The following is a 12,271-nucleotide window of genomic DNA, read 5'->3' as shown; positions in this document are numbered from 1 at the left end:
ATATATGATATTTTTTTACTTAAAATTGTGGATTCCTAATAGGAAAGGTAAGCATCTAAATTATTTTCTTTACAACACAGCACCTTTTCTTACTATTAAACTATATTACAGACAATTGCTCATATATGCAGATTGGAGCATTTAATCCAAGTCCATTCTATATTTCTTAAGAAATGTAGAAGCAGCATTCATTTAAAAGAGGGACAGACACATTTTGGCCCTCCAGCTGTGATAAAACGACAAAATCTCATCTGCCTCTGGAAGTCTGAAAGCAGACAGGCAAATGTCCGAATAGTTCATCCATGCACCACACTAATACAGTATATAAAGTGAAACTCTAAGAACAATAAAAATGGCATGTGAGGTTGGAAATAATCCCAAAAAACAACCTTTCTATAAGAAGGTAAAGATGGTGTAGTGGTCAACTATTCAATCTACAATCCTAACGCAAGCACCATATACACTACACCGAGGATGTCAGGCCCATGCTGTTTTTCTGTATCCAGAGTTCAGAACTAACAAGCTGGTTTACCAACTCATTGTATGCAATGGAATTCCAGCAATATTTCTCTGTTGTTGTTCCGGACTCCATCAATTCCAAGGCCATTATAAGACTACTCTTGTTGCTCTAATTTCCTTATCAGGTTTTAGTGGGTAAGAAATAATGGTTCGGAATCATTTGAATGCTTGAACACAATTTTGAATGAATGAATAGAATTTTGAAGGTAGCTATTATTGCTGGAATTTCAGTCATACTTCAGTTTGACAAAAACACAACCCCAACTTGCAAAAATGGGAAAAGTGACCCATGCTTGTCTTCCATGTTTAGAAATCAAAATAATTAACATGTATGTGAAAATTCTAATACATAAACCTCAATTGCCCGACATGAAAATCTTACTAAAACTGTACCTCTAGCTCTAGTTGACAGTAAAGGTTTATAAGTGTGCTCCAGTTCTTCACATTCCCTTTAAATGAAGACTTGGCTAAGAGCATGGGCAGGGTCCTGTGACCAACACCAGCTTCTAGAGTGACAATGATTGATTCAATGCTCAGGTTTAAGCTCTCTCCTGTCAGAACCAACTTGTTTGCTTCCCCAGATTTGTTGTTATTTTTTTCCTCTTCTTCCAGAAACCACAATTTTAAATCTTTCACATTCTTTTCCTTCCACAGGTCTATTGGAACTGGACTAGTCACTTCACTTATTGATTCTTTACTGGGAGTCGAAAGGGCTGAAGTGATTGTGATCACGGTGTTTATAATGACTGGAGAGACCTGTAAAATTTAGGTTGTACATTAACTTTTCAAGAACAATCTGCACAAATGTAAAAAGTTACAAATAATCAAATAATATATGACATTATTAAAGTATGTCCAATAACATTATTTTGAAATGTTTAATACTGTTTATGAGATTCCTAAATATGTAGTTATCATCAACAAATTCAAGCAAGCTGCTACAGAAACAACATTTAACTGTGCGCTGTGTCTCTCATAAAAATAAAATACAACATGCAAAAGCGTACATTTCATAAAACATAATCACAAAAGACAAAATGTACCCATATTTTCTGGTGCTTAAGGGTCACAGGAGGACATATACTAACCTCCTTCTGTGACTCAAAGCTCAGTATATAGCGAGCTACATTATTAAATAATAATACAGTTTTACTTCTAATTATTATTTATGATGTACCAGTAAATGTGGTCACAGTCTAAAGACTAATTTGAATAAACCACTGTACTGTGATTAACTACCAAATGTGATATAGACATGTTTATTTGACAGTACCATTTACTATTGTTTTATGCTTTACATCAAAGAATTCCTGATCTAAATTCTTACCTTTAACATGAGTGATTTTATTGACAGTTCAATCTTCTGGGGCTCCCCAGTAGATTGATCACTTAGGAAAAAAAGATCACATGGCTGCAGAACCTGTGAAAAACAATGTTTTTATGAGTGTCTACATGCACTTGCGTTAGTGTAGAATGTTCTCTTTTACATTAGTAGCAAGAAGCCTGAATTGTAGTAGGTCTGGTTTGTCACAAGCAATCACGATCCACACCTTCAAAAATGCAGACTATATTAAAGTGGAACATTTTACTTGATACATCTAAAACTCACAAAGAAAGATATTTGAACATTTTAATGTGGATAGAACATTTGTTCAGTATGAATAGAGGCAAAACTAAATGCTATTAGAATATAAGGAACACTAAACTCAGAAGTTAAATCTTAAAAATGCAATCAAGTACTTTAATAACAAAAAAAATATTTATGTATCACTCAGCTGTTGATCTTCAAATCATCTCTGAATTTATACTGACTCAAATGCATTTTTAAGGTTTAACTCCTGAGTTTAGTGTCACTTTAAAGTGACATTAAAGGATACATTTTTTTCCCCTCCCCCCATGTTAATGTCAGCACTTACCTTAAATTATGTCTCTTAATCTGATCTTCTTCTTCTTTCCCCATGTTTTCATCTGTCCCTCCAGCGTTGCGGCGGCTCTCCGATCCAGCGCAGACTCCTCTCTGCTTGCAGGCACTTCTGATCCAACATTGTCTGCAGGCGGGTGCACACGTCCATATACTTACCTAGCGTCTCTGCTCGTCTCCCGGCCGAGAATCCGAACTGCGCATGCGCCCGCCCCAAGATGCTTTGTGGCCGTCCGAACAGTCTAGTTTTCTCTGGGCGGGCAGCGAAAACAAGGTAAGTTTAAACCGCTGTTAAAGCGTTTTGTTTTTTTAAACTGTTTGCCTATATCTACTGCTTGATAGCAGTAGATATAGGCAAAAAAACCGGAGGGTTTAGAACTCCTTTAAGTCAAATTTAATGTAATGCCACATTAAAAACACTAGATGGAGCTGAGGAGCATAGGAAATAAGTATTTCCTATGCACCTCAGCTCCATCTAGTGGCCAAGTGCAGCACAAGACAGAAAGGTGATCTATTGTCTATTGTTATCAGCAAGCAACTACGCCCGCTCAGATCTAGAGAGCTCCGGGCCGGCCGTTTTTCTACTACGGCCGGCCCGGAGGCAGTTAATTGCTATCACATAGAAGGCTTACAAGCCCCCCCATGTGATATCATATTGGTGGTGACAGGTACTCTTTAAGGTCATACTGGAGGTCCAAAAGACCCCTAGTATCACCTTTCCACTCTAAATAAGCTAAGCAATTTAAGAGCAGATCACACTTCAATAGTTTATTTCTGGGCTTCAGGAGCCCAGCAATGACAGCTCAGGGACCGGAAATTATACAAACACGTTGCTCCCAGTCTAAAAGAACGGGGAGGAAATCGGTGAACGGACGTTCGCCACTCTCCTCCCCAGCTTCCTGCAGACACCTGAAATGCTGATCCCAGGTCCACAGGAGGGGTAGCGGAGCCCGGGAAACACAGCGGGGGTGTCGGGCAGGGCGGGCACTATACCGCCCATGGAATCGATCTGGCTCTACAAAAATGAACAGAGTCCTGGCGGCTTTTAGTCTGTTTAACCCCTTAAGGACCCATGACGGAATTATCCCGCTATGGGTCGTGAAGAGGTTAAAGTAGAAAAATAAGTTTTGCAAGACAGGGTCATCAAAGGAAAGCATTGTTTGTCGTGAAAAACAATACGTTTTGTTGTTATCTAAAGTAATGACAAAGATATTGTCAAATACACAGACCCATAGCAGAAATGAAAAAAATTGCTCTGGTCTATAGGGGGTTTACAAGTGCGAGAGCTAACGTGGCTAGGATTAGGTATGCGGACCATGCAGCATGCTTCTGTGCATTAACATGTTACATGAGATATTCCCACCAAAATTCAGCACTTTGCTTTACTTCTGCAGACATTGTAATGTGAAATGATTGTGTCATGTTCACCTGATTTTTGATAGTGTAGGATATACCAGTGTGGAATCCAGCCACAAGAATATCATCATAATGGCCTTGAGGCAGGGGCTAAAACACAATTACTGAAGGGAATATTCCTTTCTTTCCAGAGAGCAATAACCCAACGTCCACCCCATTTTGGGTGGATCTAACCTTTCAACTCTTAATTTAGATCAGGATGCAAAATCATAAGAGACTAACTGCACACATGTGGGAAACTAAACAAAAGCTGTAAATATCTTCTCACCGTAGTGATCTTCCCCCTTCTTTTTTCTGGCAAGAAGGGACAGGCCTTCATGTGCAGATTCCTTATCGCAGCTGACATATGCTGCTGTTCAGGGCTGTTTTTAATAGACAGTTCACACTGCATTGTAAGGACTAGTGCTGGGGCATCTGCTCTTGACAAATCGGCCACAAAAACAAATTCTGGATTCTTAACCACTACATTCATTTCCATTCTAGAAACCTGTTGTGCAGGAGCTTAAAGTAGAAACAGATAGAAATCCAGTTACAACTTTTGTATTTGCTTTCAAATGTTAAGTCTGGTGAACAGAAGGAATAGATACCCAACCTGCTTCTTTAATGTCTGTTGATGTCTGCTTGCTGCTCTTCAATGCAGCAGAACTATGCTCATAGGCTTTAAGAAATATGTCTGCGACGGTGAGCAGAAACTCCATGCTGGCACATAAATAAATGTCATGGACAGTCACATCCATGACTGTGCCTTCTCTGCCTTGTTTATAGAAGACATCTACCATAACACGTTTCTCCTGTCCAGGTTTCATTTCCAGCATTCTAAAACAAATACAAACAATGCTTATATCACACCTAGCTATAGATTACATATCTCATATTTTAACCCTTTTGCTGCCAAGCCCTCCGGCACATTTTTCAAATCAGCTGGCCATTTTTAAAGTCCATTTCCACCTTTGTAAGTGATTAGCATTTATTGTGGCAATGTAGAGGTGCGGTGATGATGTATATGTGTGCACATTTTCATGACTCACAGTGCAGGCATTCTTCATCTTTTTATGAAGTTTTTTATTAAGCCGGAAGCCTAGAAATTAAAACTTTTCTCCACAGGAAACTCAGTCTGACACCGGGGTCAGATGTAAAGTAGACTCTAAACAGCTCTTCCCCCTCCCTGTTATTCATTGTAACATGATCAGTAAACAGCAGCTCTGCCTTTGCACACAGTACACTGTCTGGAGGGGGTTGCCAATATGAATACTAATGAAAAGGGGGTGAGGGGGTGAAGAAGTCACTTGTTCTATACACAAATTTCTTGCAAAGCACAATTGCAGCCTATTTCCATGAGGAGATGAAGAGGAAAGCTAACACAAAATGTAAGTTTTTCTGTTCGTATACAGCAAGCAGCTGCTTTTTTTTTTTTTTTAAATACCACAGCAAAGGTGGAAATGGGATTTAAGTGTCAGTGTTTTCAAATCTCAGTCTCTTCAAAGTGGCCCCAGCAGTACTAGTGTGGTTGGAGCACAATTACAAAATACATCCTGTGACTGGCTGCACATAAACCAAAAAGTTGAGATCTACACCATGATGAGGGAAGGCAAACTTCATCCAGAGATAGATCTACTGGTAAGGGGGGCTTAAAAGGTTAGGTACAGCAAAACCCAATATACAAGAAACAATAATGAAAAGTCAAAAACAGCTGCCCCTTCATGTAAGTTGTATTAGTATACATAAAATAACTTATTTTGTGATGCTTTTCTGGATACAAATTACAAAATATTAAAACAAACGAGAATTATCTAGTTTGGCACAAAGGTTGCTGTAGTAGAACACAAGCACACAGTCTTGATCATTAGCACTTCAATGGTACAAATATGGCACAGTACCGTGGAGTTGCTTTCTGGATGGCTTGTCTCTTGTCATCCAACATACAATTTTTGAGTTTAACAGCAGCGCTCATTGACCCATCAGATGACATTTTCACTGCAGCTGAAATCAAACCCAATGTGAACTCAGCAAGTTGTAGTGTGCTGTCTCTTTCAAAGGCCTTCATCTATGGAAAAAAAAAAATGTTTATTTCATAATGAGATAACAGATTGTGCCACTAGTAAATGTTTACACCATTTTTCCAACAGAAGTATTACCAGAGGGGAGTTTGGACTGGAACTATATAAATTCAAGGAGAGGGAGTCAAACTGAAAATCCACCTTCAGTGTAGTCCTAACTTTAGTAGGTGTGTATGTTTCAACTACAGCTGCTGTCACCACAGTTGTTCCTATAAGACAAGAGAAAATAGGAATTGAAACAGTGTTTTATATTGACTGACCAGAAAACTTTATTTTAAATAATTAAAAGCTTAGACAATGTAGGTCATTTATAAAACAATTTTAGTTTTGTACTTAAAAGATACTGATCAAATCCTGTACCCATGAACACTTCAGGTGTTCTTGTGTCACATCATCAAGAATGATTCTTGAAAAGAACAATTAAGTAGTTCTCAACTATTTTATTACAATTAAAGTATATTAGTAAGATTTTTTCATAGGTAACAATTTCCAAACAATTTAGATCAAGCACGTGAAAAGCCAGGTTGTCATGTCACTTTAAAGTCAGTATGGCTGTACTTTGGGACAAGATCAGTGGATTTGAGCTGTAAGGTATGGATAGGGGGAAAAAGCTAGAGACAATTTGTCTGTTTCTAGATATAGAAAGTGCATCTGTGCCAATACTTTGAACAATAATGTACTTACTAATTCTAAACTAGCAGTAAAACAAGTCCTGACCACTCTCTCTGCCTGTACTTTGAGGAAATGAATTCTGAAAAACCCTTAAAGATCACAACAAAAAAACTCTAAGGTCAGGTTTCAGTTGCTTATCAACAGCTTAGAAACATCAGCTGTCTTTACATGAGAAGGCAGGAAGCCAGCCAAGATTCTGCAGCAATAGAAAATAATAGGGAAAACACAAAGGCTTTAATGCCTTTGTTGTGAACTTTGAAGATTAATTTCTCCACAATGCCTATAGCTACAGGAGGTGCACAGGTTCACCTTAAATTTCAAAATGTTTATAGGTCTAGACTGGGGAGAAAAAAGGAGTTCCTTTAAAGTGTCTAGCTTAAACCAGCTGATATTCAGAGTATATAAGATTCAGTGCTTGCAGCATCTTTAATTTTCTTCATGTCCTTAACCCTTCAAGAGAGTGGGTAGGCAGCATTATGTAGACTTACAGAATGGAGATGCCCAGGGAGAGGGCTGTAGGAAGTGACAGAATTTATATAAAACTCCAAAAACAGTCTGTTATCCAATCTGGGAATAATCGGTTTTATCCAATTTTGGGAAAGCTGTGCTCTAAAATAGGTTTTCAAAGGATAATTTTTCTGTTTCAATAATTTTTATTAAAATTTTAGCAAGAAGACACAACCAACTCTTTGTATTTTAAAATTGTATTGCATTTGGTTGTGCCTTTTTACTAAAATGTTAATAATAATACTGAAACAGGTCTGTTCATAGGCCTGTTGAATCTGGATCCAATCTTTAAATCTGTTTAATGCAAGTATGTAACAAAATACACCTTTTGAATTTTTGAGTGGCTATTAGGGAGCAATTAAGTCTGGGAAATGTAATATTTTAGAAAAATGTGCAGTCTTTAGAAATATTCAGTAGGGCTATGTACTGGCAGAATGCGGAAGAGATGAAGTAGGTGAGACAAGAAGCTAATTTTTAAAATGTTACCAGGTGATGGCATGTTCCACTTCTGAAAGTCTTTCTTGGGTAATTGTTCATGAGAATAGACACCCAGCAGATCTATAAGAAGTATGTTTATTTGCTTGGCTGGGAACAGGTAGCAATTAAAATGCATTCAAAGAATATGGGCTCGGAGGCCCTTTTTTGTAAGTATCTGAACAACAGAACCATATGAGTTACCTGGAATTATCTCCAAAAATCAGATAATAATGCCACCCTGTACTCGTATTAGATTGTGCCAAGAACATTAGATGGGTCTTCTTCTCTTGATTATACTCCCCCACATCAAGGCGAGTGAAACAGATGTTTTGGCATTGAACCTACAGTATTTCTTAAGTCAAGGTCAGAAAACATATTTATGACTTTCTGTCATTGAACTCTTGTTACCCTATAAGCCCTAAATATTATGTGATGTTTAAATGTTTCCACTATAAGTCAGAACACTACTAATCATACATTATATAAGTGCAGGACCTATCAGTTTACTTATTCATTATTCTCTACAATAAATTCCTAATATGAAAGTAGAGCATTTATCTTAAATGTATCTATTATATGTGAAATGCTCTGCAAGGCTAAAACTTTCAGTAACCTAACTATAATAATATTAATAAGAGTGTTTATGCTGATTAACATCAATATGAAATGTATGGGTTAATATCAAAAGCCCAAAACCCCACTACACTGCACAACTAAGCAATGGAGCTGATCGCTTTCAGTTATCTATTATGGGATGGGTTACACTAAAGGGATTTGGGATGACCATTTATTATCGTAAGAAACCATTAACTGTACTTCGAATGCTTCAAAATTTTAGCACAGTAATTAGCAGAGGTGTAATACATATATAAATGTACCTGAAGAGATGGGGGATGTATTGTTCCCACCACTGCTAGATCCGCCTGCATTATTTTTCTCTGGGTCAACTTTTTCAGATGTTTCTCCAAGATTCTCATTCAATGTCCTGAGAATAACAGTCAAGTCCTCTTGTCCTAGCATAAGCTGAAGGGAAAAGAAAAAGACTCGCATTAGACAAATCATCTCCCTCCATAACCTGGCTAGTCTTACTGTCGCAAATTATCAAGAATGTATACACAAGAGGTGCTAAAATCCCAGATTATTCATCTCCAGTATTGTAAATGATTGTCTGATTAATCAAGATGACTTTCTTTGGTGAGGCTGCTCCCATACAACAAAGAACCCCAAGCAAAGGGAAGGTCCCATGAGAAATCCAGCAGATAACAGCAAAGACCAGTGGTGAGTGCAGAATACTTCTTTATTTATGAAAAATCACAGGCTTTCTTATCTTGATGATTTTTTATATATAAAGAAGTATTCTTTACCACTGGTGTGGTACATGTACTACTATCTACAAGACTCCAAACAAAACACTGCTGGAAAACCGTCACATACAATCACATAATCAAAGTTAAGATTTTCATTTCAGCTACTATAGATATAAGCCAGCGGAACCCTAGAAGATGTAATACTGAAAATTCCTTGTAGCTTTACATAAAACATAAGACCTACAAAACACAAATGCTAATAGAATGTGAAAAAAGCTGACACAAGCACGCTTATTTAAATATACAGAACTTTAAACATAACGTACTGAATAACAAAGTTTGTGCCTTTCCTGCAAAATCTGTTTCATGGAGTACATAAGAGGACATGGAGGTAATTCTAGAACCAACAGATTTTACAGCAACTCCAGGTGATTGGACACTGGTAAATCAAAGCTGTGAGGATAGCACTGTATAACCCCTCCCAATCAAAGCTTGCCTAAGTTATGTAGCAAGCAGTACAAGAGTGGATTACAGAAAAACAGGGGTCATGTGTCCTGTGATGTATTCCAAAAAAAAGATTTTACATGTAAAGACAAAAATCAATGTAGCCAAGGGTACATTCAAAAGTAGCGGGGAACGGGAAAGGGCAGGGAACACAGCAAACAACCACTAACAGGCCCTTGTGAAAATACGAACAACCCAGCATTTACCTTTTAAATATGGTGGTAACAGAGATTTCATGCTGAAAGCAATAAGGTTGTGCTCGCCAGTCAGCATATACTATTTTGTTACGTATTTGTATAGAGGTACATCACACGTTAAATACATATTAGCTTTTTAAAAGTTATTTTTCTAAAAGGACGGCCTTGACACTTCAATGAGAAAGTTAAAAATAAAAATATAGTAAAGAATAAATAATAGAAAAAATAAAATAGCATTTACCAATCATATCTACCATAGTAAACAAAAAATATATATACACATTATGGGGCCCAAAACCTACAAATTATTCATTTTTTAAATATTTGTTAACTGAAAGCACTTCCAATATATCACAAATGTGTATTTACCTATATTCAGAGACAGACCCGTTCTATGCATTCTATTTCATACCCGTACTGCAGTGAATAAAACTTACTCTCATGGGTTTGAGATGGCCAATGATTTTAATATCAGGAATATCACTGTACCAGGCAGCTGCCAAATTGCGCTCAATTGTGATGTCCATATTTAGAGGCTGTAGGAGTTCTATTTCTGAGAGCAATGAACCCTTTTCAAAAACTGTTCTGTGGAAGAAAAGCAAATTTGGTCACCCTAAAGTAATATTCATTCTTACTATAATATACATTCTATTTTAATCTGCCATATAAAGAGTTGACAAGCTTAACTACTCAAATGTGTTTAGATGGAAAAAAAGTCACCAACACTCCTCTTATATTCATTACACTTGTTTATTGTAAAGCAGCACCACATAGGTCAGAAAATCCAATGTTTTGGTGCCTCGTAGGATTGAAACATTGGCTATTCTGACCTATATGATGCTGCTTTCAAAATAAATAAGTGAAACAAATATGACAGGAGTGCTGGTGACTTCTTACACTGCACTATCCACCTCTTCACACTGCACCTACAGCTCTAACACAAACTGGTTTATACTATTTAAACCTTAATTAGGTAGATAATACAAAACAGATTTAGCTATTGCTTCAGTATATTTATAAGCAAAGCTTTAGATTTATGCCTCTATGCTACATACATCATCACAAGTACAGGCAGTTATAATGTTTGTGGAAATCATCTGATGTAGAAAAACTGTTACCCAGTTTTTCATACATAAAGACTTAAGGTTTTCAGTTTTATAATAATAAAAAAAGATTTAGCAATATTGGTATTTCTATTGCCTACCTATATAACTTCAGGTTACTTAGTTTGACTGTCATACAGTCCATCACTGGAGGAAGATTACTTTTGATTTTGGTTGTTACCAAAGAGAATGCGTTCTTAATTGTGATGAGACCTAAATCTGCCACCAGAACATCTGAGGATGTAGAAGACTGTGGTATAATCACTACAGGGGCTTTAATGTTGATGTCCAAGGCTAGTCGAAAACTCTGCTGAGCCAGCTCTTTCACACCGCTTGCTGCTTTTTCTGCAGCATGTACCGTTGCATCTGCTAACGCCTCCTTTGCTGCTTGAAAGTTATTCACAAAGGCCTAGAAGCAAACAAAAGACGTTAGAATGGCTTTATTCCAGACTCTGCTTGAAAAAATGTATTACAAAATAGCTTCACCAAACCTGTCCCCCCAGCCTGGCTACCTGTACATTTCTGGTTATGGAGTATGGGAGGGCTTTGAGCAGACCCAGACTGGATAGAAGTGCTTTAGTTAACGATATCCCATCACCAGACCTCACTTTTTCAATGTAAATCTTGAAACGGCATAGAATAATAAGCACACGTATGTTTGCCTACTTTAAAAAAAAAAAGCTTGTGACCTGACTAACTTTATTAGTACTCTGATCACTTCCTAGAAGTGGCATTTTCTGTATGTGTCAGCCGCTGCTTTTGCCCCCTGCTGCTATGTAGGCAGACAACAAGAGCCTGTGCAGCTACTTGTTAATAAATCCCTGATCTTTTGCGATCTGTCTACCCCGAAAGTAATTCAACAGAAGTATAAGTTGGAGAACACCCATTAGTGTACAAACTTTAGAGCGGACTAGATGTCACTGCTGGCATTATTCAGTACTCTGCTCTTTAAAAGCTTGTATCTATCAGCTTCCTCTGCCCTGTCATCATATAAATGAGAAGTTGTTTAGTGTTGCCTTATACATAAATAAATGACAGCAGAGGAATACTACACAGCGTCATGTGAGTGACAGGTCTGAGCCTGCCTGGGGCTGCTGATGTCATATCCAAGATGGCGGCACCCAGCAGCAGTTTCAGGCCTATACAATTTTATATCATCATCAATAGTGACAATGAGATGAATGAAACAATGTAATTTGACATATAACCGTATGAGAAGATTGTTGCTGATAAGACAGGATTGCTTTACCAATATTTGCATGAATGCATGGTCACTTCTACTCAGCAAAGTCTGATATTTCAGATAAAAAGCATATGTAAGAGTAATTCTAAACTAAACTTCAGGTTGTACTTGTGCACTGTTTTTGCTGACAGAATATTTCAATTTTGAATGTCATTAGGTTGATCGTAAAGCACTTCTCCAAATTTGGTCTCCATCCCCCTCTCACCCATTCAGCCCTCTCTAACCACCTTTTTTGCTTACCAAAACAGGTATTCTCATTGGAACCGTTACCCCCAGCTCTTAAAATTATGGATTTCTCCTCACTTAGTCACCAGGACAAATCGAGGGTCTAAACCTTTCCTACTCTAC

General features: G+C 37.5%; 1 protein-coding gene across 1 annotated transcript in view; it reads right to left on the bottom strand.

The window, feature by feature from the left end:
* Positions 1–12,271, bottom strand: part of VPS13A (vacuolar protein sorting 13 homolog A) — a 153,452-nt gene that overhangs the window by 68,507 nt on the left and 72,674 nt on the right. The window contains exons 33-41 of the mRNA XM_018558253.1: positions 10,782–11,089; positions 10,015–10,162; positions 8,448–8,592; positions 5,992–6,122; positions 5,734–5,900; positions 4,449–4,672; positions 4,125–4,357; positions 1,847–1,939; positions 913–1,275 (exon numbers count right to left, since the gene is read on the bottom strand). Of these exons, the coding sequence (XP_018413755.1) occupies positions 913–1,275; positions 1,847–1,939; positions 4,125–4,357; positions 4,449–4,672; positions 5,734–5,900; positions 5,992–6,122; positions 8,448–8,592; positions 10,015–10,162; positions 10,782–11,089 (1,812 nt within the window). The remainder of the gene's footprint in view (positions 1–912; positions 1,276–1,846; positions 1,940–4,124; positions 4,358–4,448; positions 4,673–5,733; positions 5,901–5,991; positions 6,123–8,447; positions 8,593–10,014; positions 10,163–10,781; positions 11,090–12,271) is intronic.

Source organism: Nanorana parkeri, unplaced genomic scaffold, assembly GCF_000935625.1.
Source record: "Nanorana parkeri isolate BGI_ZX_2015 unplaced genomic scaffold, ASM93562v1 scaffold328, whole genome shotgun sequence".
Classification (NCBI taxonomy): domain Eukaryota; kingdom Metazoa; phylum Chordata; class Amphibia; order Anura; family Dicroglossidae; genus Nanorana; species Nanorana parkeri.
The sequence above is the reverse complement of the archived record's forward strand: the minus strand, read 5'-3'. Positions and strand labels throughout refer to the sequence as shown.